Source organism: Marmota flaviventris, chromosome 2 (assembly GCF_047511675.1).
Source record: "Marmota flaviventris isolate mMarFla1 chromosome 2, mMarFla1.hap1, whole genome shotgun sequence".
NCBI classification, from domain to species: domain Eukaryota; kingdom Metazoa; phylum Chordata; class Mammalia; order Rodentia; family Sciuridae; genus Marmota; species Marmota flaviventris.
Genome location: NC_092499.1, coordinates 150,690,508 through 150,715,314, shown reverse-complemented (window position 1 = coordinate 150,715,314; position 24,807 = coordinate 150,690,508). Strand labels below are relative to the sequence as shown.

General features: G+C 44.6%; 1 protein-coding gene across 3 annotated transcripts in view; it reads left to right on the top strand.

Moving 5' to 3' along the window:
* Positions 1–24,807, top strand: part of Pcsk6 (proprotein convertase subtilisin/kexin type 6) — a 192,126-nt gene that overhangs the window by 95,421 nt on the left and 71,898 nt on the right. For 2 of the 3 annotated variants that reach the window (XM_027955269.3, XM_027955265.3), the window contains exons 7-11: positions 1,739–1,911; positions 7,131–7,343; positions 11,232–11,332; positions 17,490–17,593; positions 19,247–19,364. In XM_027955269.3, coding sequence (XP_027811070.2) covers positions 1,739–1,911; positions 7,131–7,343; positions 11,232–11,332; positions 17,490–17,593; positions 19,247–19,364 — 709 coding nt within the window. The remainder of the gene's footprint in view (positions 1–1,738; positions 1,912–7,130; positions 7,344–11,231; positions 11,333–17,489; positions 17,594–19,246; positions 19,365–24,807) is intronic. The other variant, XM_071608670.1, reaches the window with a different exon arrangement.

Sequence of the window (24,807 nt, the reverse complement as noted above, 5' to 3'; positions counted from 1 at the left end):
TTATGCTCAGGGGAAGCTGCTATAGTTATCTCTCAGTATGCACAAGGGATTAATTCTAGGACCCCCTGTGGATGCCAAAATCCTTGGACTCTCAAGTTCCTTATATAAAATAATGTAGCATGTGCATAGAATCTCTGCCTCTTCCTGGATACTGTAATCATCTAAGATGACTTATAATACCTAGTGCAATGTAAATCTATATACATAGTTATTGTATTGTTTAGAGAATTATGACAAAAAATGAATCTGTTCATTTTCAGTAGACAAAAATTTTTTTAAGTAAGTTTCACCTGTAGTTTTGGTTGAATCTGCAGTTGCAGAACCCATGGATACAGAGTGCTGACTGTATTTTACTTTTTAAGATGACTGTATTCAAAGTTTCTGCTTTTGAGCCCCCACTATGTGTTAATGTACATTCTGGAACATAGTTCCAGTACAGGTGAGGTCAGGGGACCCCTGCTTGGGGAGGTGGCCCTAGAGGGAGGGCTGCCTGGGCTGGGTGCATGGGGTGGACACTACAATCATGTCTTGAAATTGAGTCATTGATGGCACAGGGAAATGAGCCATATAAAGTTCAGATTTTAAAACAAGGACTTGGAAAGAAACTATATGCTGCAGGCAAAGAAAAATAGTAGAAGAAAGTAACCAAAATATTATCAGTGGTTATTTCTCTATTTCCCAAACATTCTTCCAAGAACATATATTATACTTATAATCAGAAAAAGCTCCCTTTTCCATGATATCTTCAATAACTCTAGGATATAGTATTTGTTTTGACAAAAGACATGGTCATTGCACACACAGATCTGGGGCCAGAGTACGAGGGGCTTGAGGGGCCTCTGAGAGGGGTGGCAAGGTTTCCCAAGCCTCAGAGAGGTCTGACTTTATGTATCTCTAGGACACAGAAAGGATGTGCTGGTGGCTGTGTTACTCACCGCTTCCCAGTTTCATGCTGTGTGTCCACCCCACCTTCTCTGGGTGACATGCTGCTGGAAGGGGCACACCTGCTGGACACAGAGTAATGGAGGCAAAGGCTGGGAAGGGGACCAGGATGAGGGGCCTCTAGATGGGTCAGCAGGCATTGGAAGAGGCTTGTGGGAACCCACTCCTCCCTTAATTTGGGGGATTCTTGTGAAGCTAGACTCCCCACCTCTAAGGATCCCTCCTAGGAACATGGAACCTGAACCCAGAGGGAAAATAGATGGCTGGCGAAATCCCAGACTCCCAACTCCCTCCTCCATAGACTGGGCTCCCGTCTTCCAAGTTAAAAACTCACTGTGTGATTCATCATAAATTATACATCAGGGATGGACTCCTAAAGGAAAGAGAAATAAACATAAGTGATGAACAGCTGGGAAAGTGAAAAAGAACTCCTGAGTCCTATTATACCAGTGTGCATTTTTAGATACCTGCATGACATCATGTTACTGAGGACAACCGTTTGAATCCTCCCTTGGAAGTTGCTGGTTTTCTTATGTCGCTGCCACACAACACAACAGGAGCAGTTTACAATGTGGCCTGCGGTGTCGTGTTAATTCTTTCACATCAGCCAGCTCAGAGAGGAGGAGCAAGCTTTCCACAACAGGGGAAAAGCTCCATCAGGGGAGCTCAGTGACGCAGTATCCCGATCTCCGCTGTTTGGGACTCTTCTGTCTCGCTCCCCTCCCAGCCCTGGGCGGCCCTGGCTGCGTGCTCAGGATCATGGGCACTGACGGTGAGTCTCCCTCTGTGCTTTCAGGCATCCGTATGCTGGACGGCGATGTGACAGATGTGGTTGAGGCCAAGTCCCTGGGCATCAAACCCAACTACATTGACATTTACAGTGCCAGCTGGGGGCCGGACGACGACGGGAAGACAGTGGATGGGCCTGGCCGACTGGCTAAACAAGCTTTTGAGTATGGCATTAAAAAGGTGTGAGTAACCCAGGACTACAGGGGAGCTTGTGGGGTGGGGGTGACAGTGAACAGTCTTAATTTAACTAAATGTCAGAGTGATACCAGCCACAACCCGAAACAGGACTGGCAGGGCCCTATAGTGCCAGGACCAGAGTGAGGGAGGAGTCACTTAGGGGCTCAGGGAAGTGGCTGTTTACCCACTCGTGGGGAAGGTTTCAGCTGCTCCAGTGAGAGTCAGCCTGGCATCTGCCTGCCCGCCCTCTCTGTCTTGGAGCCTGCCTGTCCTGGCTGAGAGGACTGCAGGTGGATGAGAGATCACCTGACTTGTTCCTTGGACTGTATAGGTACGAAAGGGTATCTTGGGCCCTGGCCATCTACCCACATCAGTACCTAGCCATGGAGTGTTCTGTGCCCATCACAGGGTATATGCTAATTCAGTATCCCACAGTAGCAGGAAGCCACTATCTAGACACCCCCTGGCCCCCACCAGCACACAGCCCTGCATACTGTTTCAGAGTAGAACTTCATCAGATGTGAAGCAGAGGAAATATCCTCGAGGTCGGTGTCTGCAGAAGCCTGGGAGGATGGCAGGCTCCTCCTAGCAGGTTACCCACCAGCCACTGATTGTCCATTCAGGATGAAAGTCTGGGAGATGGGAAGTGGGTAGCTGGATGAACCAGCTCTTAGAAGCTGGTGGCAAGAAATCTGGGTGAGGACAGCTTCTTGGAGCAGGCAGACAGAGCTGTGATGGGCATCTAGAAGGTCCTGGGTGGTTCAATAAGCTCCGGTCCAAAGCACAAGTTATGGCTGATGAGTGCTGGTGGGTGCAGGGAGTTCCAGAATGAAATCCAGGCATCTCTGATTTCTGAGGAGGAGAGGAGAGGAGGTGAAGAGAGGGAGGTAAGCCCATTTTATTAGTCATATAATTCAAAACAATTTTTTAAAGTTCTTATGGTATTATAACCCATACATAGTGATTAAAATGTGGTCAATAATTAGTTAATAAATAAATAAATAATGTTCCAGAGGATTATAATGAAACAGCCTTCTTTATTTCCTTCTAGCCACAGAGGAACAATCTTTTTTTTTTTTTTTTTTTTTTTTTTGCTTTGTTCGTGATTTCCATTTTTCTGAATAATATGATTGGATTTCTTTATAGGATACATTGAGTTTGGTTGCTGTCTATGAATTTCTTCTAGTGGATGTGTCTTTTTCTCTCAGAAGGCCCCCCACCTTGCCCCCTCCCACTGTGCTGAAACCCTGGAGTCTCCCTCCATTTCCGTAGACCTCCCAGGCTGGGAGTCTGTACCATGTCTACACTTCCTGCCTGGGGCACCTGGTCTGCAGCTCCTCTGATGGATGGGGTGCTGCCCTGCAGTGTGCATGAAGGTTTCCTCTTCCACTGCCCTTTCCTGCCACCATCCAGGCTTTCACAACCAAGAAACTAGTCACCCAAAATGGGGGTGTCGATTTTTGAGATTATTCCTCACCTAGATACTCCATGTAAGAAGAAAAATAAAGGAGGAAAAGTAGACTCACAGCACGTCAGCATGTAACCTCATGCGTCGGGCTTGGGTTGCTTGACACGACTCCAGGGAGACCCAAAGGTGGCTTCCGTCAGGCCGCTGAGCACCTGAGCTGGGCCTTGTGCTGAGCTGGGCGCATGCTGGCAGATTCAGGGATGACCAAGTGAGCCTCTGCTCATGAGGGACCGCTGAATAAATAAATCATGTCTTTCCATGACTCAATTCCCCCTCCCACCCACTAGATCACTTGGATCTCAAACTTGATGACAAGTGAAACATCCTAAAAATTAAGCTGAATTTCAGCTTTCAGGGAGGGTGACTTAAGTTAGAGATCGCTTCTTCTGCATGAAACATCCCTTTGAATGGTGTTAATACTGAACATCTGGCATTTCTGAGATGATTTCTAAAGATCTGAGCTCTGAGAACGAGGCACCCTGTTTCCAGGGGAGGTATTGATGGTTTTTAAGAGATTATTTGGATTGTCCCCTCAGATCTGTGTAGACGGAGCCCGTGGAGACTTTGAAAAGTTGGAGCTGCAGAGAGGGGAATCTGCATTCTGAATTCTGAGCAAAATCAGCTTCATCAAGCTGTCAGGGGGAGTAGGGACTTGCAGAGGAGACCATGTGGCTCCCCGTCATTCTTGTCATGGTTTCTTAAAATACTGAGGTCATTTAATTTTCTTTTTTTAGTCATTCTGAAGTAAAATATGTCATAGAGGGAGCCTTAAATTGCAGCTGTCACGGAAAATCCTCCTAGAAATCTGATGATCTCAAACCCAACCACATTTCCCCATCTGTTTTTCCTCCTGCCGCCCCGTTTGTCACCTATGGTCTTTTTCTGTAAAAATCTGACTTCATCTCTGGTAGATGATGTGGTCTGGTGGTAGGAGACCTTCAAAGCCGTAATTTGGCACAGGGATCTGTTTAATGTCAGTCCTTGCTCCTCCCATGGCTTGTTTAGAAGGGAGACGAAACCCCACTGGGCTAAAAACACTGGTCTTCACCAGATGGCGGGTGTTGGCCAGCGGTCAGGAGAAGTGCTTCTGAGCTCATGGATAAAGTCACCACTCCCCCCAGGAGGACGTCGAAATATGATTTGATCAGGTTGAAGTTGTGGCTTTACTGAGTAGAATGCAGGTTTATGCTAGAGGGATTGACACGTTCCTGTGGCTTCTGTCCTGGGAGACCTGGAGAGTGAACATAAAATCCTCAGGGACCCCTAAGACCTCTCTTACACCTCAGGTCGTCTGGGTGTCTCCTCTGCCTCCTTCCCGTGGTCCCTTTCCAAGAAGCATTTTAAGAAGAAAAGGAGGCTGGCGATACTGCAGTGCCTGTGAGAGGGGGCTGGGCTGGCAGTAAATGCACAGCGTAAGGTGGGAAGACCAGATACCAGCAGCACTGGCATCGCCTGGGCCCTCCCTCCTAAGGCAGGCAGAATCTGAGGCCCATCTACTACAGTTTGGATCTGGATTGTGGCCCAAAGGCCCAAGTGTCAAGTCTTGGATCCCAGAGGGTGTTATTGGGAGGCGGTGGAGCCTCGAAGAGGTAGGCCTAGTGGCAGGGCTTCTAGTCACTGGGGGTAATGGGACCCAGCCCTCCTCTTTCTTCTTTCATTTCCAGCCATAATGGAAATGGGCTTCCTCTGCCACATATTCTTTTTGTGAAGTGCTGCCACAGGTCCACAGCAGTGGTACAATTGTTCATGGACTAGGATCTCCAAAACTGTGAACCAAAATAAACCTTTTCCCTTTGTAAGTTGATTATCTTGGGTATTTGTTACAGTACAAGAAAACTGACTACCACACCATCCCAGACCTGACACATCCAAGTCTGCATTGTAACAGGGGATTCACAGGGGACTTAAGTGCGTGCACATTTAAGTGTGAGGAGCACTGTTTTAAGCTATTCTCTATACCTTCAGGTCAATAAGGATGCTGCTCCACTTTGCAAAATGATAACATTTTATAAATTTTTTGAGTGGGATGGGGAGAGTTAAGAGTAACTATGTCTTAGGGATGATTCTCATGTGGCAGAAAGATAGGCTCCAATGGGTTAAATTCCTTTTTACTTGGATTTTGGTTGTTTTAAACTGCTTCTCTGATTAATCTTTTCCAACAGGTAATTATAGTCTTTCTTTGCTTAATGGTGGGATATAATCTGAGAAACGCATTGTAAGACAATTTCATCATTGTGTGAACATCACAGAGTGCACTCACACAAACCTAGACAGTCTAGCTTTCTCCACACCTATCTATATGATATTACCACGGTCCTACATGTGGCCCATCACTAATTGAAACATTCTTATTTGGCACATGACTATAATTGCATGGACACACCCACTTTCCTTAGTACTTTGTTCCTTTAATCTAGAAGTTAACCTTTTTGATAAATGAGGGTAACCATTTTGGTGAGCTCTTGACTACTTGGACAAACCCATCTTAGAAATACAGAAAGTTGAGTGAATGTAGCTACTTGAAGTAGCTTGGCTGGGTGAACCTTCCTGCCTACTCTCTTAGGAAACTTGGGTTAGAACTAGAATCCCCTTGGCCCACAAAGTGGAGTGATGCAAAGCTTACAGAAGAAATGGTCCACTTAGCCAAGGACAGACTTGAATTCTATTTGTATTCAATCACAGTAGGGCTTCAAATTGTATCCACAGGGGTTGCAAAATTAGGTTGAAAGTTATCTTTAAATTGACTGATTTGGGGACATGTCATTTGGTTTGGAAAGGAGGGTCCTCAATAAGAATGCAGAAGTCAGGAGCCTTGGGGGCCCTGTTTCATGTGGGTGTCGGCACCACTCACTGAGGCTGGCTGTGCACCACCACCAAGTCCAGCTATTTGGACTGAATCAGTCATTCCAGGCTTCCATTAGTTAATCATTAGTTAATGTTCATAGCTGGGATGTTAGAGTTCCCTGCCATGGGAGAGTGTTGGTTTGGTTAGAAATCATTGATCCTGTGGATATGGGATAGAACAGAAGTGCTGGAATCTGCTCCTGACCTGTCACTGTCTCTCACAGGCTTGCTTTCACGATTAAGTTCTTAACAATGGAAACCTACACAGGGATGAAGCCACTGGTTGGGCCTGTGTTGATGATCTGACCACTCCAACACTCTCCCATGGCAGGGAACTCTAACAGGACACCTGCAGGCAGCCACCAGCATTTGGAACCATAACTGTATTACCTTTTCAGTCTTCACCCAGAATTCCTGGTCTCATCCTTCTTTGCAAAATTAGCTGGCTTTCCAAGAGGGGTACCTCTTTAGCAATGTTTGCAGAAAATTCCTGATTTTTCCCATAAGACTAGCTGCTTCAACCCAGAGAAATTAAAGTTATGAATTCTACCATCATCTATATTATGGTATTATTGTGGCACTACCAGGTCTCTTTGATTCTTGGCTATTGCAATGAAAATTAGAGGCATTTCTCTGAAGTGGAACAGCTTGTGTTAGGCCCTGGATTTTCCTGAGAAGAGCAAAGGATTCTTTCTGCCTCTCCTCCCCTTACATGATCTGGGGGTTTTACAGTTTTAAAGCTGATGCCACAGGCAAAATTGCCCCATTAAAATCAATAGAGAGGTTTGCACCTGGTTGGTCTCAGTACATCCTTCTTAGTCCCTTTGGTTGAATATTGAGAAGGTGTGACTTCAGGCCGGGAGGTTCTGGCTGCCCTGGCTCATTCTTTGTTCTTCTTGCTCCCATCTAGGGCCGGCAGGGCCTGGGATCCATTTTCGTCTGGGCCTCTGGGAATGGTGGGAGAGAGGGGGACTACTGCTCCTGTGACGGCTACACCAACAGCATTTACACCATCTCTGTGAGCAGCACCACCGAGAATGGCCACAAGCCCTGGTACCTAGAGGAGTGTGCCTCCACCCTGGCTACCACCTACAGCAGCGGGGCCTTCTATGAACGGAAAATTGTAAGTTTTCCTGGAAAGTTAGAGGGTTTATAGCATGTATGTCATCTCTCTGGGACGAGGGTGGCAGCGGGTGGGGAGACCTCCTTTTCCCTACAGGTGAATTAGAATGAGGCCAAATTGTGCTGGATCCCAGGTTCCCAGCCTCAGTCCTTGGCAAACCATTTGAGCCTTGAGGTCAACCTCAGTCCCTTGGCAGCCTGCCTCCGACCCTGCCTTTCTCCTCTGTGCCCAGAAATACCAATTGAAACCCTCTCTGGCTTTAGTGATCCAAAAATATCATTTAATAATGGGGTTCATTTCTCATCGTTTCTCCTTTTAGCTCTCTGAAATTCTGTGGTTGCATCACTCAGAATCCAATTGACCAGTCCAGTTCCCACGTGTAAAATAGAGTAAGAAAAAGTCTTGCTTTTATACTGGAATATTCTAGAAATCCAAGTGTTCTTCTAGGCTTTCTGCTGCTACTAAAGGGCACATGGTGGCCACTTGGAAGTCAACCAATGATTTCTGTCTGTTCTGCTCACTTCACTGAACATGTGGGATTTATCTTTCACTATTTCTTTTATTTTTTTTGTGGGGTGGGTGGTGCTGAGAATGGAACCCAGGGCATTGCCCAGGACTGTACCACTGAGCCACATACCCAGCCCCTGACTGACCTTTCATACGGTAATGGTTTTCCTATATGGGTGGAATTTGTTCCACTTTCTTCCCTATACACTTTCCTAATTTAAAAAAAAAAAATGGAGAAAGGGAGGGTTTCCCATCTAGTTAATGCAGAATTCAAATGTACTAACTTAACGACTGTTAAGTTAGTTTATAGACATTTAAAAAATGAGACCACAGAGCAGGCCAGACATGGTTTAATTTTAAAGCTCACTAGCATCTTTTATTTATCCTGGTGCTTAGCTACATCTTTAGAAATTATTTGCAAATTTATTTTTACATTTTTCTGGGGAAGTACACAGGCTTCCCATTCTTTGCTTTGCTCTGCACCCGTGAAAGGTCAGCCACCACCATTCCACTGCCCGCCTGGCCACAGCCCAGGCTGCTTGACTAAGGCATTAATTTAAGTTGTTACTTTCCCTTTCTCCTGCAGCCCTCGCCCCTGGGATGGGCAGCTGAGATTCTAAATGATGTCCTTTTCATTTAGGCATCCAGCTCATTTGAGCATGGACTTGCTGGAGTCTTATTAAACAGATGTTTGGGCTGAAACCCAACTGGGAGCAAGTCGAGGCTCGAATTATTGAGCATTTTTGTACCATTGGCTGCGTTCTGGGAGGATGGTGTCACTCAACTCTGGAAGCAGGACTCATGGCTTTATTTGCTTATTTAATCATGCTAGCATGTGTGTATTTGTGCATGCATGTGCACACACTTTAACTACAAGATCCTTTAATACAGGCTAGGATTGTGGCTCAGTGGCAGAGCACTTGCCTGGCTTGTGTGAGGCACTGGGTTCAATTCTCAGCAACACATATAAATAAATAAAATAAAGGTCCACTGACAACTAAAAAAATTAAAGAAAAGAAAGATGCTTTAATACCCCCACACACACACTTTTTTTTTTCTTTTGAAAAAGAAATTCTCTGAGCAATAATGTGTGGGTAAGAAGATGTAGTTGGGAGCACAATAAAAGAGAAAATGGAACCAGTTAGAGTTACTGTCCCAGAACTCTACTCTGACAGTATGGGTGGCATTTTCCCTCTGCTCCACTAGAGCCCAGTGTTTGCTTTGAGTCCACTCAGATATCCTGCAAGGGGACAAGCAACTGATCTGGACAGTCAGCACCTCGTAGTCTTGAGTTCGGCAGATCTCTGACAGTAGTCAAATGTCTGTGCCCTTGTGTGCTTCATCCCTCTCAGTCCAATAAATGTCAAGCTGTGTCTTTCTGGTGTGAGGGATGACCCCCACTGATTGACTCGTGATCAAAGAAGGAAAACCAACAGCTTGCATCTCTGACCTCAGCAGAGGGTTTATACGTTCAGTAAACATGAACCATGTTTCTGGCACAGCACTAGGACTCACAGGGGGCTTCCCTCCCTGTTTAGCTGTCCCCCTGGGGAAGATCCCTTTGCTCACTCCTCACCTTCTCTGAGGCTGGAGAGCAAACCTTGGGCCTCACATGCTCTCAGTTGCTTGGCTTCCTGCCCAGCCACCCTTAGTTTCCCTTGTTGGCCACCATTTACCCAGCATGAGTATGTGCAGTGGCCTATCATTGTGCCTATTTGCATATGAAGAGGCTGGGGGCAGAGAGGTTGCATCCTGGGCCCTTTTCCCTTGCCCTCAGCTGCTCTCTCCATGTCAAGGTGCCTTAGGCTTTCTGGACTGGCAGGGAGGAAGGCAGCCTCTGTGGACATTCCTGTCAGATCTTCCTGTGCATGTGTGACACAGATCCCCCTCCACTGCGGAATTGTCAGCCCAGCTAAAGTGAGACACGGGAAACATGTGGAAGGACTGGGTTGTTATCACTGGAGAAATTTGTTCTCAAGGCTTACACAAATTGGCTACTGGAGCCTTGTGGTGGGCGGGTGGGTGGGTTAGTTTCCTGTTCCTGCCATAACAAATTATCACTAACTTAGCAGCTTAAAACAGTACAAATTTATATCTCACAGTCCTATAGGTCAGAAATCCAGCAGCCTTGCTGGGTCTCTGCTTGGAATCTCATAAGCCTGAAATCAATATGTTGGCAGGCTGTGCTCCTTTCCGGCAGCTTTGGGGAAGAACCTGTTTCCGTATACATTTAGATTGTGGGCAATATTCAGCTTCCTGTGGCCATGGGACTGAGGTCCTCCTTTGCTCATGGGCTCTGACTAGGGGTACTCTCATTCCAGAGCCACTCACAGTCCTTGGCTTAGGTCTCCCCAGATCTCCCTTCCAAGCCAGCAGTGCTAGGCAAGCACTCTACCACTGAGCCGCACTCCCAGCCCCCTTTCACTTCTCAGGGCCCTCCCAGGTAACCCAGGATCAGCTCCCCGATTTACAGCTGGTGAGCAGCTTAATTCCATCTGCAAAGTGCATGGAAGGAACACTAAAGATCTAAAAGCAAAGATCCCCAGGAGGCATGATCCTGTCCACAACAGCAGAACACACATGCTGATCCTAATGCCACCGCTCCCTGTTTCAGTTCCAAGACAGGGTGCAGATCAGGATGAGCAGCAAGGCCCATCCCACCTTGCTTCTCAGGTGGGCCAACAGACACCCCACACACACACAACTGGTAGAGCCAGGCTCACGTTCCCAAAGACAGCAACTGGCTCTTCATTCTGCTCAGATGCCGAGGACACTCCAGGTTTATCTGTTTCTGTAGACAGAACTGAGGTGCTTTGGGCCTACTGAGGGGGACATCAGGGTGGAGACTTCAATATGTAACTTTGAGGCTAAATAACATAACACTATCCAGCCACTTGGGTACACCATGAACAGCTGGTTTTCAGTTGCCCTAAAATTAGGAAATCACTGAGGTGGGCTCTGGTGGATGGTCTTGCTGTGGGAACTCTTAGGCATTAGTGGAAGACGCACAGTGCCTGGTGACTCAAGGAAAGGACTTATGGAGGGTCCCTCTTTGTTTCAATTTGCTTTTCCTATTTCTCTGCACATACTTCTGCAGTACTAAAGAATAAGCTGAGCTCATGATATGTGTTTGCCGGCTACTTGTCTTTCCCTGCCTCATCCCCTTCTTCACCCTGAGGTTAGCCTGTTCCTGCAGCACTTCACACGTGAGACAAGCCATTGCGTGGGGAGCACCAGACAATGCATTTGCCCAGTGCCTTTTCTGTTCCTGGCACCCAGGGTCACACTCTCCAGCCTGCAGCATGTTGGGTAGTCTTGATTCCTCTGAGACTGAGACAGGCCTCATGCCTTCCCTGTCTCACATACCTTTCTCTCACCCAGGTCACCACTGATTTGCGTCAGCGATGCACAGATGGCCACACCGGGACCTCGGTCTCAGCCCCCATGGTGGCGGGCATCATCGCCTTGGCTCTAGAAGCAAAGTAAGTTTTCACTTTCCTTTCTTTTCCTTTTTTTTAAAATTGTTTACATTGTGGCAAAATATACATAAAGTTTACCATTTTAACCACCTTTAAGTGTATAGCTCAGCAGCATCAAATGCATTCAGTACATTGTTGTGCAGCCATCATGATATCACCCACCTCCAGGAGTCCTCCACCTTCCCAAACTGAAACTCTGAACCATGAAGCACCAGCTACCTATGTTCATCTGCTCAGACTGTCATAAAAGGCAACTTATATCACAGAAACTCATTGTCTCAAAGTTCTGCAGATTAGGGGTCCTAGATCCAGGTGTCGGCAGAGTTGGTATCTTTTTAGCTAGCAGACAGCCACCTCTCTATGTGTCTCCATGTCATATCCCTTGTCAGGGTCCAGATTTCCTCTTCTCATAAGAGCACTAGACATAGTAGATGAAGGTTCCCCCAAGTAACTTCACTTACCTTAATTACCTTTGAAAGTCCTGTTTCCAAATATGGTCACATGCTAGGCTGAGGCATTCATCATATGAAACAATTCAGCTTATAACACTCTCTCCAGCCCCTGACGACCCCCACTTTCCTTTCCATCTCTATGAATTTGATTATTCTACAGACCTCATATGGAATCTTACAGCACAGGTAGAGTATCTCTAAAATTAAAATCTGACATCCAGACTGCTCCAAAATCCAAAAACAAATTGAGTGCTAACACCATGGTCAGGAATTGTCATCTTTTGGAGTGGTTTGGATTTCAGATTAAGGATCCCTAACCCATTAAATCTATGCAAAAGCTCCAAAAATCTCAAAAAGAATATAAAAAATCCAAAATACTTCTAGTCCTAAGGATTTTGGATAATAGATACTCCACCTGTATTTGTCCTTGTGTAGCTGATTTACTTCACTTAGCATAAGGTCTTCAGGGCTCATCTGTGTGGTAGCATGTATCAGAATTTCCTTCCTTTTTCAGGCAGTTCCAATGGTTGCAAAGTTGTTTCTTCTCTACTTTTTCTTTTCCCATTTTTTATGGGTGCATAATAGTTATACGTAATGCTGGGATTTGTCGTTACATATTTGTACATGAATACAAGTTGACAATACAATTTCACCAGTATCATTCCCAGAATTTCCCCTTTCCTTCTCTCCTCCCTCTCCCTGCTTCCTTTCCTTGCTCTACTGATCTCCCTTTGATTTTCATGAGACCCCCACCATACCCACATACCTTCATCCCCCCTTTTCCCTCTCTAGCTTCCACATATAAGAGAAAACATATGACACTCGACCTGGGTTTGGCTTATTTTTCTTAACATAATATTCTCAAGTTCCATCCATTTTATTCTTCTCTATGGCTGAATGGAACTCTATTTTGTACATATACCACATTTCCTTTATCCATTCGTCTATTAATGGACACCTAGGTTCATTCCACAGTTTGGCTATTGTGAATTGTACCAATGTAAACATGGGTATGCATGTTTAGTTATAATATGATGACTTTAATTCTTTGGGATAAATAAATATCAAGGAGTGGTATAGCTGGGTCATAGGGTGGTTCCATGCCCATCTTTTGAAGTGTCTTCTTTTTTTAAGCCCACTGTTTTCTCCCCTTTGGAGGATCCTGGGGACTGGATCCAGCATCCATTCTACGCCACACACCAAAGGCACGCTTTAGCTTGTTGTGTTCCCTTTAAGAACTTTAGTTCATAAATTGATGATAAAAGGGTGATGCTTTGTCTATTATAAACTCAATAGAAATCCCAGAGTTGCTAGTGTGTGAATGGATCAGAAAGAAAAAAGAATTAACTCCACATGCAATAATGGGGTCAAAAGCAAATTTTAGCTTTAGACATCAAAACAGACATGGAACAAATGAGCCATTCTTCAGTAATCGTTTGCTGTAGATGAGCTTTTCAATGATTCAAAAAGAATGTTTGGGCTGCGTAAATCTTTGTAATTATGCATGTTTGCATGTTGATTTCCACACAACTAAAGAGCACAACACTCAAATGCTACCAATTTAACAAAGAAACAGCTAAATATTTTTCAATTTCCAGGCCACAATGTCAGCTTCTGTGTCCTGAGGCTCTTTTTAAAAGTCCTAAATAATTAGTTACTTGTGTGGAAAATTGCATTCACATACTTAGCAATTCATTGCTCTCTATTTTCTTCTATTTCTTATTGGAAACATGCGAGGAATTTTGTTAGAACCAAATAGAAAACAAACTCTGCTTCGTGACCGAAGGTTCTACTCAACTTGCCTGTGGATCCATGAAAACCCAGATAGCCATCTTCTTCATTGTCACAGCACCTTCTCAGACATTTAGGTGACAAGTCAAGCAAAGCTCATTTCAGATAGTGTCTGCCTAGAGCTCTTAAAAACTTATGGCACTGGTCAAGGAAGGAACAGTGACATCCAAGGAACCTGCAGGCCTGCGTATAGGAGATTTGGAGACTGAGTCCAACCTGCCTAGGGTGCACAATCTCAGAGTTGCCTTCTCTCTCCATTCACTGTAGGTGTAGAAGGAACCAGGGCAAAGCAGATGTTCCTGGGAGGAGAAATTCCCAGGGGAATTGGGAGGATCTAAGGACACCGTGTGATGAGAATGAAGGAAGATTTATTTGTAAGAATTGTCCCATAGCTTAAGGCAGTCTTAGGACTTCCCATCCAGCCATTCCTTCTTCACTGAAAAACACTTTCAGGCCTAGGGCATAGCTCAATGGTAGAGCACTTGCCTAACTGCACAAGGCCCTGTGCTTGATTCCCAGTTCTGCAAAAGAAAGAAAGAAAAATATTTCCAACACCCTTTCCTTGACATATTTTCCATACATTTACACTGTGATCTTATTAACTGGAATCAAAAAGGAAACGGATTTCCTCATAACAGAATGGTTTGTAGCCTCCTCTTCCCACAAACAGCCTGGGGTAGTCTGTGAAGATGGTTCAAAACTCTATAATATCATGGAAATTAAAAGATCCCAATCTTCATGCTCACTTTAAGGGCACCTGTGAAACTGCCTAGGCCATTGAGGGTATGCAAATCCAAAAAGCTACCAAGTATCTGAAAGATGTCATTTTTAAAAAGTAGTGTGTGCCAGGAATGCTAGCGGAGCTGATAGGTGTGACCAGGCCAGACAGTGGGGCTGGACACAGGGTCAATGACCAAAAAAGAGTGCTGGATTTTTGTTGCACATGCTTAAAAATCCCAAGACTAATGCTGAACTTAAAGGTTTAAATGTAAATTTAGATGTATGGTCATGGAGCATTTCCAGGTGAGCAAAGCAACCAAGATTCACCACCAACAGAGCTTATGGTCAGATTATCCTGCGCATGAGCTGCCCCTGCCACACTGAGATGATCCTCACTGAAAAGCAACAAATTGCTCCTAAGCCACAAGAGGAGGTTGCATGGAATAAAGTCATCCTAGAAGAAACTGAAGAAATAAAAACTTATAGGAATAAATTCATCATAAAACAAATGCAAATAAAAGGCAAAGGCTAAAAAAAAAGATTTTTAACTTTATGCCTTTCTGTCCTTCACTCTAAATCTCATTTTTCCTAGTACCTAAATGCTAAGCTTCCCGGAGGATTGGCTTAAGCCATCCTTCAGTAAGCCCCATAACATGCAGCAATCATTTGACATGCAGTAATGATTTTCCAGGTCACGTAGCCAAAAATGACTACAGCCACATCTCCTCCATCTGAACTCCAAAGCTTGTGCCAATAACCACTACACCAGGGTGCATTGCTTAAGACTACTTGGGGCCTCAGAATCTTTCTCTACCCTTGAGGTTGGTATGTAGGTCCTCAGGAGAAAGAGCGTAAGAAGAAAGTAGCAGATCAATCTGTGCCTGACAGAGAACTGGAGATTGGATGAGTCGGCATGGTGGGGGTAAAACAGCAAGGAGGCCAGTGACTACCCAGTGACAGGCAGGCACAGCAGCAAGAGCACATCAGAGAGACCAGGGAAGACCAGAGTGAGAGCCTCCAGGGAGGAGGGTACCCCAGGATCACAGCACAGGTGAGCTCCTTATGGGAAAATAGGCAAAGCAGGAGCTACTATGGAAACAGCAACTGGAGCAACCACTGAGGAAAACAGTAGGGCAGTTCCAAAAAAAAAAAAAAAAGTACATGTGGAATTACCATATGATCAAGAAACCCCAGAAGAATTGAAAGTAGGAAGACAAAAGAAAAAAAAGGTTAATATACCCATATTCATGGCTGCATCATTAACAGGAGCCAAATGATGAGAGAAACAACCCACATGTCCGTGGATGGATGAATGGACAAGCAGAATGTGGTCTCTACATACAATGGAATATTATTCAGCATTAAAAAGGAAGGATATCTTGACACATATTATAATAAGAAATGAACCTTGAAGATACTATCCTAAGTAAAATAAGGCAAATAGAACAGGATTCCATTTATTTTAGGTACCTACAAAAGTCAAATTCATAGGAACAGAAAATAGGATGGTGGTTATCAGGGGCTGTGAGAAGTAGGAATGGGGCGCTAGTGTTTCATGGGTAGAATTTCTGTTTGGGAAATGACAGAGTTCTGGAGATGCATCGTGCTGCACGATGATATGCATGTACTTCATGCTACCAAACTGTACACTTAGAAATTGTTAGAATGGCAAATTTCACATTATGGGTATTTCAACACACATGAACACATGCATGCACACATGTGCACACACACAGTGGGAGATTGCCTTGGGTCAGGGCAGGCACTGTCCTGAGGAGGTAGCTCAGGACATCAGAATGCCTCAGCATTTTGATTTCCTTGTGGTAGCAGCTGCTCCTCCAGGTTCCAAGCATGTCACATGTTCATAGGTTCACATTTGCTGTAGGAGCACACATAGCACAGCAGGGATCTGTAGCAAATAGACACATACGCAGATTAAGTTCCTGGGGTAGTCCTGGGGATTGTTTGGGTCATCTCCACTTGAATAAATCCTGAAAAGATAGTCTGGAAAGAAAGAGTATTTGGGGCAGAGGGGATGTTAGGGATTTCAAGTCTTAATAGATGTTCATTTGTTCTTGGTTAACTCTCTAGTTAAAAGTTCGTAGATATGTGTCAACAAACTAAAAGAAGAATGAAATATAACTATATCTCTGTCAAATTGTGAGTGGATTCATGAATCTATGCTTCTATCTTACTACTCAGCTGTTAGTTTTATGTAGCCATAATATATTCCTTTTATTGGCGACTCGTATGTAGATATCACCTGTACCATATTTTAAAAAGCAGCCTTGCAAAAAGCGTATACGTGCAAATATCCAGAGTTCATGACAATTAATACTGAGTAGAGGAAGTAATTTTGCTTTATACTCTCTTTCTCTGCCTAGAGATAGTAGGAAAAATAGCTTCATCAAATCCAAGATGCCATTGATCATAAGATGTACCCTTTTATGTACCACAAAAACCAGAAGTACTGACAAAAAAATATATATATACTTCCATATCTCTTTGAAATTTTGTGACTATCAAGGAGTTCATTTAGACTCAGAGTTATTTAGACCTGGAAGTGACAATAAGAACAGCCAGGATCAAGTTCAGCACCCCCCAGGCGATGTAACAAGATCCCAATTGCAATGGACAGAGTTGGGTGGTAAGAGACATCAAGTGGTAAGATGGATCCTGTTTTTAGAGGAGTTATAAAGGCAGGAAAATGTAGCTGAGAATCAAAGAAATATGTTCTTTGAATGACGTGTTTCTATTTTGCACTAAAATGCATGTATTAGAAATTTAGAATTACTACAGTCTGTACCTGGATAGAATCTGGCTCCATCATGGCTTGAGGATATTTTTGTGCATTATGACAAAGAATTGCCCCAAATACTTAATAAATTAAATTTTTTCTCCTTGCCACTTCCAAAATTTCCTGTATGGCCCTATACAAACTGACAGAGCTTGGCAGCAAAGTAAGGTTTTTTTGTGCTTATGGATTTTAATTCATCTTTTGTGCTCTTTCATCTCAGGAAGACATTCTTTATGAAGAGCTTATGAAGTCAACCCTTACTGAGGCTGTGGCTGTGAGCCTGCGGGCTTGCTCTAGTTCAGGGTGGGGCTGGCTCCCCACACATCACTCTGAATGGGCCTGTGTGGCCAGCCACGTGCACCTGTGTGGGCCTCAGTGGGCTGTTGTTGTGTCATTGCAGCAGCCAGCTAACCTGGAGGGACGTCCAGCACCTGCTAGTGAAGACATCCCGGCCAGCCCACCTGAAAGCCAACGACTGGAAAGTGAACGGCGCTGGGCATAAAGGTGCGGCAACTCCTGGTGGGCTGGGCAAGGACCAACATGTCACCACATCCTAGTGGACCCTCTGGGTGATCTTTGGAATCAAAGTATTCTGGCACCAGCATTGACATAAAGGGAGAACCCGAAAATCTTAACAGTTCAGATTCCTTAATTTCATGACTTTTGCCATATCCGGGACCACCTCTACCAGCATTTACTGAATAGTTCTCTTTAAATTGACACCCCCTTTTTTTTTACATAAAGAAATACATTTTAAAAGTAATTTTTTTTTAATAATTAGTGAATCTAGATTTTGATTTGTGGCTATTTTTATATACATTAAAACAAATCCATAATTTTAAAATAAGTGATACTTGCTATCTAAGCGCAGCTTGCATTCTTAGCCTTGAATAGCTCTGTCATTGTGAAACTCACCCTTAATGTCCTCATCTGCACAATAAACAAGGACATTGAGATAGTTATATAAATTACTTTCTAACTATAAAACTTGCTGGCCAGTCCCTGTGTTATAAAAGCAACTCATAGGACAGCAGACCCTCCACCCCTAGCCCAGTATTGTATAGACCCAGGTTCCATGAAGCCATTGTCAGGACTAGATCAACCCAGAAACTTGGCACCTCTGGAGTAGGTAATTGTAAGACTGGATCATTGGCTTTGTTTGCCTTTCAGGGATACTTGGAAAAGATTTTGATCAGCCATGGTGTTATTAGGGAAGACTTTCCCTTTCTTTTCTGAAGTGCAGGTCCAGCTATTTTGACACCAAGCCCAATACTAGTATCTATAAAATATAGGTCAAGTATTGTTACCATAAAGGCCAATGAGCATTCCTTTTAATAAGGAGCTGTTGATTGGGCCTCATTTATCCCTGCGTTGCAGGAATGTTGGTGGTAGTGGTGTGCTGTAACAAGAGCTGACCTACATTTCAGTTTTGGCCTAATTAAATAGGAAAATAGATTGTATCTAGTTCTTGACCTTGCCTCTTAAATTAAACTTTGAAACTCTCCTCCCTTGGCCAAATTAAACACTGGAGCCGCCAGCTCTCAGCGCTCTTGTCTGTGGGCTCCAAAGTGTGCTTGCCCTGAATGCCTGGGGAACTCAGCAAGGAAGAGGAAAAATGACAAGTGCCGCTAGCCTTGTTTATATTGTGCTTAGTGCACATGGTCAGTTTTGTCTGTTTTGAGTTTTGTTTTATCATTGGTGGGGATGGAGCTCAGATCCTTGGATATGCTAGGCAGGTACTATACCACTGAGCTAAACCCTCAACCCTGAGGTCTCAGATTTTTTTTTCTCTTGTCTGGGCTAAGATTCAGGAGGCACAGATGCCAATAGATTATTTTAATGAAAATAAATCTGTCCTTGTCCCCTCCACCCCCTACCCCAAAAGAAAGTCCTAGGCCCTCTCACTCCTCCTACTCTGTACCAAAATGGTACATCTGTCCTGGCCCACTCTCCTAAGTGGAAGAAGTTGGGCTCAGAGAACAATGCAACTGAGACCCTCTCAGAGGGACCCATCCTTCAGCCTGGGGCTCTCAGGAGCCCTTGAGGTGACTCCATTGGCATGGGTTCCCTGGAAGCCCAGCAGGGTGGGAGAGCTGGCTTTGCTCCCTTCCTGCAGGGAGGCAGGAGAGCCTGGCTCTGAAGGCCCTGTCTTTTCAGTTAGCCATCTCTATGGATTTGGCTTGGTGGATGCAGAAGCTCTCGTGCTGGAGGCAAAGAAGTGGACAGCAGTGCCATCCCAGCATATGTGTGTGGCCACTTCAGACAAGAGGCCCAGGTAAGGCTCCGCTCCAGCACTGGTGACTACTTCTCAAACTTGTGAGACCTGACTCTGCTGTATCATGTGGTGGGGGAGGTGTTGACACACACATTCCTATGCAGGTAGGCAGGACATGGGCGCATGTGCTTGGTGGTGCATGTCTATACATGCCTGCATTTTCTCTTGTGGATTGTGCAGCTAGGAAAAAGTTTCCTTCTGGATCCATGACCATTTTTAGGCCTCTTCCTCTTCTGCAGCAGATTGTATGATGGTAGGGAGCTGGATCCCCAACCTGAATCCCTTGGCCTGGTGCAGGAAATTCTTATCCATAAGTTTTAACATAGCAGACTGGACCAAGGATCTGCCCTGCCCCACAAGGTGTAATGAAGAGCAGCCACAAGTGTCTTTCTGTCCCCACCCACTAGAAGTTGGAACCATAGCCCCAGCCCAGTCTAGCTGCCCTAGAGTCCACAGTGTGAACCTCCTGGGCATGGGTAAGAGTGGCAACATCAGTCCTCTTCTCTGTTGCAAGGGGCACAAGACCAGGGGTTTATAATCCAAAATGCAGAGCAGCTCTGCGTTGCTTTTATCAGGCCTCATAAACCTTCTTAAGGTTTAAGCACTGGGATTTTTTAACAAGCTTCGAGCAGTTGGCTACAGGACTCTGACTTCATCTTTCTTCCATGCATTGCCCTTTGGAGGAAGTTTTTCTAAATCAATTACATGTGTTCATTGAGATTTTTATTTACAAAAAAAAATCAGCTGGAAAGCAAATCAGACGGTGAGAACCCTACTCCATTGAGGAAGGAAATCAGATTATCCTCCTGAATTTTGCTGTTGCTCCTGTGCTAAGAAGGCTAGTGGTGCTTCTCTAGACTTTAATATCTGATAAAGAATGGAGTGGATTTCCAGCTAGGTCTATTTGTTACCTTTGGAAAATGGGTGTTTGTAAAAGAGATGATGAAGTGATTAGAAGTGGTACATTGCAGAGCTGGGGGAGTAGCTCAGTGGTGGAGTGCTTGCCCCACCTGTGTAAGCCATCCAGCACAGAAAGAAAGGAAGGGAGGGAGGGAGGGGAAAAAGAAGGGGTACATTGCTTTATTGACAAATATAGGTCCTTCTCTTTGAGATCACCTTTTCTGGGAATATGTTTACCTCTTATACTAGGTTTTGTCACAAAATGTTGAGAAAAGTGTTTTTCATGGATACCTTGCAGAGGGTAGGAATTCAGAAAGTGTTGGATGAATAGCTTCTGAAGGATCTTTTTAAAAATTTGCATTTTCCAACCTATGGCTAATTGCACAGACTGACCACTAGATGATCTAAGACCTGACAGCCTGACAGGTCAGCTGGCCAGGAGGCAAGATTCTATGTTGGCTTTCTTTCTTTCTTTTTTTTTTTTTTTTTTTTTTTTTTTTGTAGTGCTGGGGAATAGAACTCAGGCCTCACACAAGCACTGTATCACTGAGCCAAATCCTTAGTCCTTCAATGTTGGTTTCTTAAAAATTCATTTTCTTTAAGGAGTCTTAGACTGTCAAATTCAAAAGAAAGGGGAGATTTGGTGAGATAAACAAGGACTTTCACCCTCATTGGCTTGGTTTGTTGCCAGATGCCCACAACATGGATGATCAGATGCCAGGTGAGGTGGTGTGGGCTCCTGGGGCTGGCTCCTGACCTGCAGAGCTGCCCTCTTCCCTCTCACTGTTCTCCCCGTCAGGAAAGCTCCTGAATGAAGCTTTCTTCTCCTGCCAGAAATCATTTTAAGATGGTAGAGTGGTGCCTCGGTGGCGAATGGTTGTTTTTATTTTTATTTTATTTTGTTTTTTAAGTGAAAGCACACAGAGTCTAGACAGCACAGGTTGAGGGAACCCGCCGTAACACACAGTATGACATTGTTCCTGTCCTTTGAGGAAAATAAGGACTCTACAAATTCCAAGAGGGGGCAAGAATCAGACTTCTGTTTCTGAAGGAAAATCATCTTTACCTTTAGCAGTTTCAGACTCTTTCTGGAATTTTCAGCCCACTTACTGTCTCAAACCCTTACCTGACTCCACTTGATTGTTTCTGAGGATGTAAGGGCCTCCAGAGGGAGAAGAGTGCCTCCACCAGCCTGTCTCCTGGTGGGAAGCTCCAGCCAGCTCTGCTGCCATCCTGCTTGCCTGTGGGCAGTGATTTGAACCAGAGCTGCTGAGTTCCTTACCACAGTTATAGCCAGTTTCCCTCACCAGGGTTCTCCTCTAGCTTTGCCACAGATGAGATGAGAAGGAAGGATTCCATGCATCTGCTTGTCCCTCCTCTGACTGCTCCCTCATGTGCATTTCTCAGTCCAGCTTCTACTGTCTTGGCCTTGCTCAAGTTTCTTTCTCTAGTGGGGGAATTCTAGGACTTTCTGAATATCCCAAACCTGGCTCAGCTGCTTCCCATGGTAAATAACAAAATAAGATAACAAGAGAGGAAGAGGCTCTGCGTTCTGTGTGCACCTTTGTGCGGCACATAGGGTATTCTTACCTACCTTTCCCTTGAGCAGAAGGGAAACATCACCCTGATGTGAGGCAAGGTCAGAAGGCTATGTTCCCTGGACCCCAAAACAGACTGAGCCCCTAGAATCAAGGCATCTGAGCTGCCTCTGCAGGAGCCCCCGTGGGTCAAGGCAGCGTCCAGGGAATGCTAAGTCTTCAGTGCAAGGACAAGGGGAGATCACTTTAACTGAAGAACAGGTACTTCCTACAGGAGAAAATGACTGCAGCTAGGGTACAGCTCAGTGGTGGAACACTTCCCTAGGACGCAAGAGGCTCTGGGTTCCATTCCCAGCCACCCACACACACAAAAAAAAAACAGGATTTGGGGGGGTTCCAAGTTAAAACTGAATGAAAAATGCAAAGTATACCTGAGTGAGTCTCTGCTGTAATTCAAACACATGTAGAGGATCAAACACGTTATTACTATTAATATGTAATAATCTATTCAGAACCTTCTTAAACTAAAGGATGGTAAATAGGATTGTGACCAGTGACATCTACCTGTACAGAATTATTTAGAAATCTATGTATTACACAGAGAAAATGCTAAAATTAACTCTTTTATGGCTTTTCTTCAAGTGAAAAAAAAATCAAGCTTAATATAATCCCTTTGAATGAAAAAGAGTTCCTGCTGTGAAATATCTTATTTGATTGTTTGGATTTGTGTAGCCAGTACTTTCCTTACTTCTTTAAAAATCCAGGCTACTGTGAAACAGTTTACGACACCCATGACCCCCAACTCAATGCTGAGAGACGGCCACAAAAGTGTCTTTTAAACCAGCGGGAAACAATCAGACCTTACCTACATGTCCTAGGTTTTGACTGATTTGGAAAGTTCCCATTCAGACAGAGTTAATAGTTTAGTTTGGCGTGTGTGTGTGTGTGTGTGTGTGTGTGTGTGTGTGTGTGTGAGAGAGAGAGAGAGAGAGAGAGAGAGAGAGAGAGACTCTATCCCTTTCTCTCTCTCTCAAGATACTTCCACCCCAAAAGCCATTATGTTGTTTTGAATATTAAGGATTATCTATACAGCAGATAATCTATAGATGCTCAGGGATTATCTTTGGATCAACCACATCCTGCTTTCTATTCTGATAATTGATTATTTGTGTAATTTCATTAAACCAGACTGTGTATGATTCTTGTCTTCTAGCAACTCCACATGTAAGGACATATGACCAGTGATGGTTTCAAAGACACTGACTGTGTTCCAGGCATTGTTCCAAGCCCTTCACATTATTAAGTCATTCAAAATCCCAAACAAAGATGAAGGGTTCAGGTACTATTTTTATCCCCATGTTATAGAGGAAGAAATTGAGGCACAAAGGAATTTAGAAATTGGACTGGAGCTGAACTGCTGCAGGGCTGAGCTTCTGCCCCAGACTGCTGTTTTCACTATCCATCTTGCCCCTCTAGGTGGGAATTCAGCCTGTACTGAACCAAGCAGAGAAACTTCTACATCCCCAGAGGAACTTTCCTCCCATTTCTCCATGTCCCCTACCAGCTGCACATGCTGCTTCCAAAGACAGAAAAGCACCTTGGTCCTGGCTACCTGGAGGTTCCTCCAGTCTTGGCCATGAATCAGCACCCAAGAGGCCAGACCCTGGGTGGCCCCTCTGTAGCAGGTTAGCGAAGCAAGAAGCTGGGGGGTCCTGATGGAATACCTATGAATTGGACCCAGGTCATCTGGACTCCCATCTGTGCCCAAGCACACAACCTATTTAGGAAGCTAAAGGCCCCTATTCCCTTTGGGCTTTCTCTGTATTCCACAAATTCCTGCATTCTTCCGTCCCTTTGCAACCCTCCCTAGTGTATCCCTCCAGGGTTTCTGACCTCTGTGCTTACCTAGGTACCATATGAGGCCCTTGCTTTTGATTTCTTTTTTTAGATCATTGCTATTTAGGGTGTCCCCTAAAAACTTGTGGGGTACTGTGCAGTCCTGTCCTGGAGACAACTATACTGGGCCCACAACATGTGTTCTGCCTCCTGTTACCCCATAGGCTCTGGTAGACTTTGACAGCTGCCTATTTTGTTGCAGCCTTTGCCCTTCCTAGCTTAGTTTTCAAAGTAAACCTGTTTTCTCCAAATTATAAAGGCTTCTTACTCCTAAAATTAATATTTGAATTAGAAAAATTGTTTCTCATCACTCATGGTAGTTACATTCTACAGAGCTGCCATGAACAATGGGTTACTCATCCTGAACCATTGCTGATTTGGAGTATGCAGGAGCTTGGCTTCCTGCCATACACAGAGTTTGTGGCTGACACCCCTATGCCAAAAAAGCAAGCTAACAAGAGGAAAAGCACAAAGCACTGATCACGGTTTTCTATGACATAGGAGCCTTCAGGTCAAAGAAGACCCAAAGACTCAGAGTGAACTTCTCGTGTTTGTAGTTAGGTTTGATGACGCATGGACAGCCATGTGGACAAATGACTGGATTAAAAAGGTGACCTAATAGGAATAGACTGAGAGAGGAACCCTGAAAGGCCTGTCTGTTCAGATTCTTCCTGGCCTCTCTGCAGCATTCTTTCTTCCCAGGGAAGGGGTGGCATCCTTCTGCAATAGGATTGACCATCAGATAAGGTAGGTCAGAGAATCTATGGCCAGCTCCAAGATAGAAAAGTTGGGAAGATTTGATAATATTTTTAGGCTTTGTGACTGGGAAGAGGGGTTCTAGATTCAGAGAACTATATTCCCTGGACCCCGGAACAGACAACCCCTAGAACCGTGGCCATGGCATCTGAGCCACCTCTGCAGGAGCCCACATGGGGCAAGACCATCACAGGCAGCATCCAGTGAATGCTAACTCTAAGTGCAAGGATAAGGGAAAATCACTTCAACTGAAGAACAGGTACTTCTTACAAAAAAAAAAAAAAAAAAAAGTCTTCAAAAGTCCTCTGAGGGCTTGAGTATGCAGCCCTCATACTCAAGGTACCAAGTGAGGC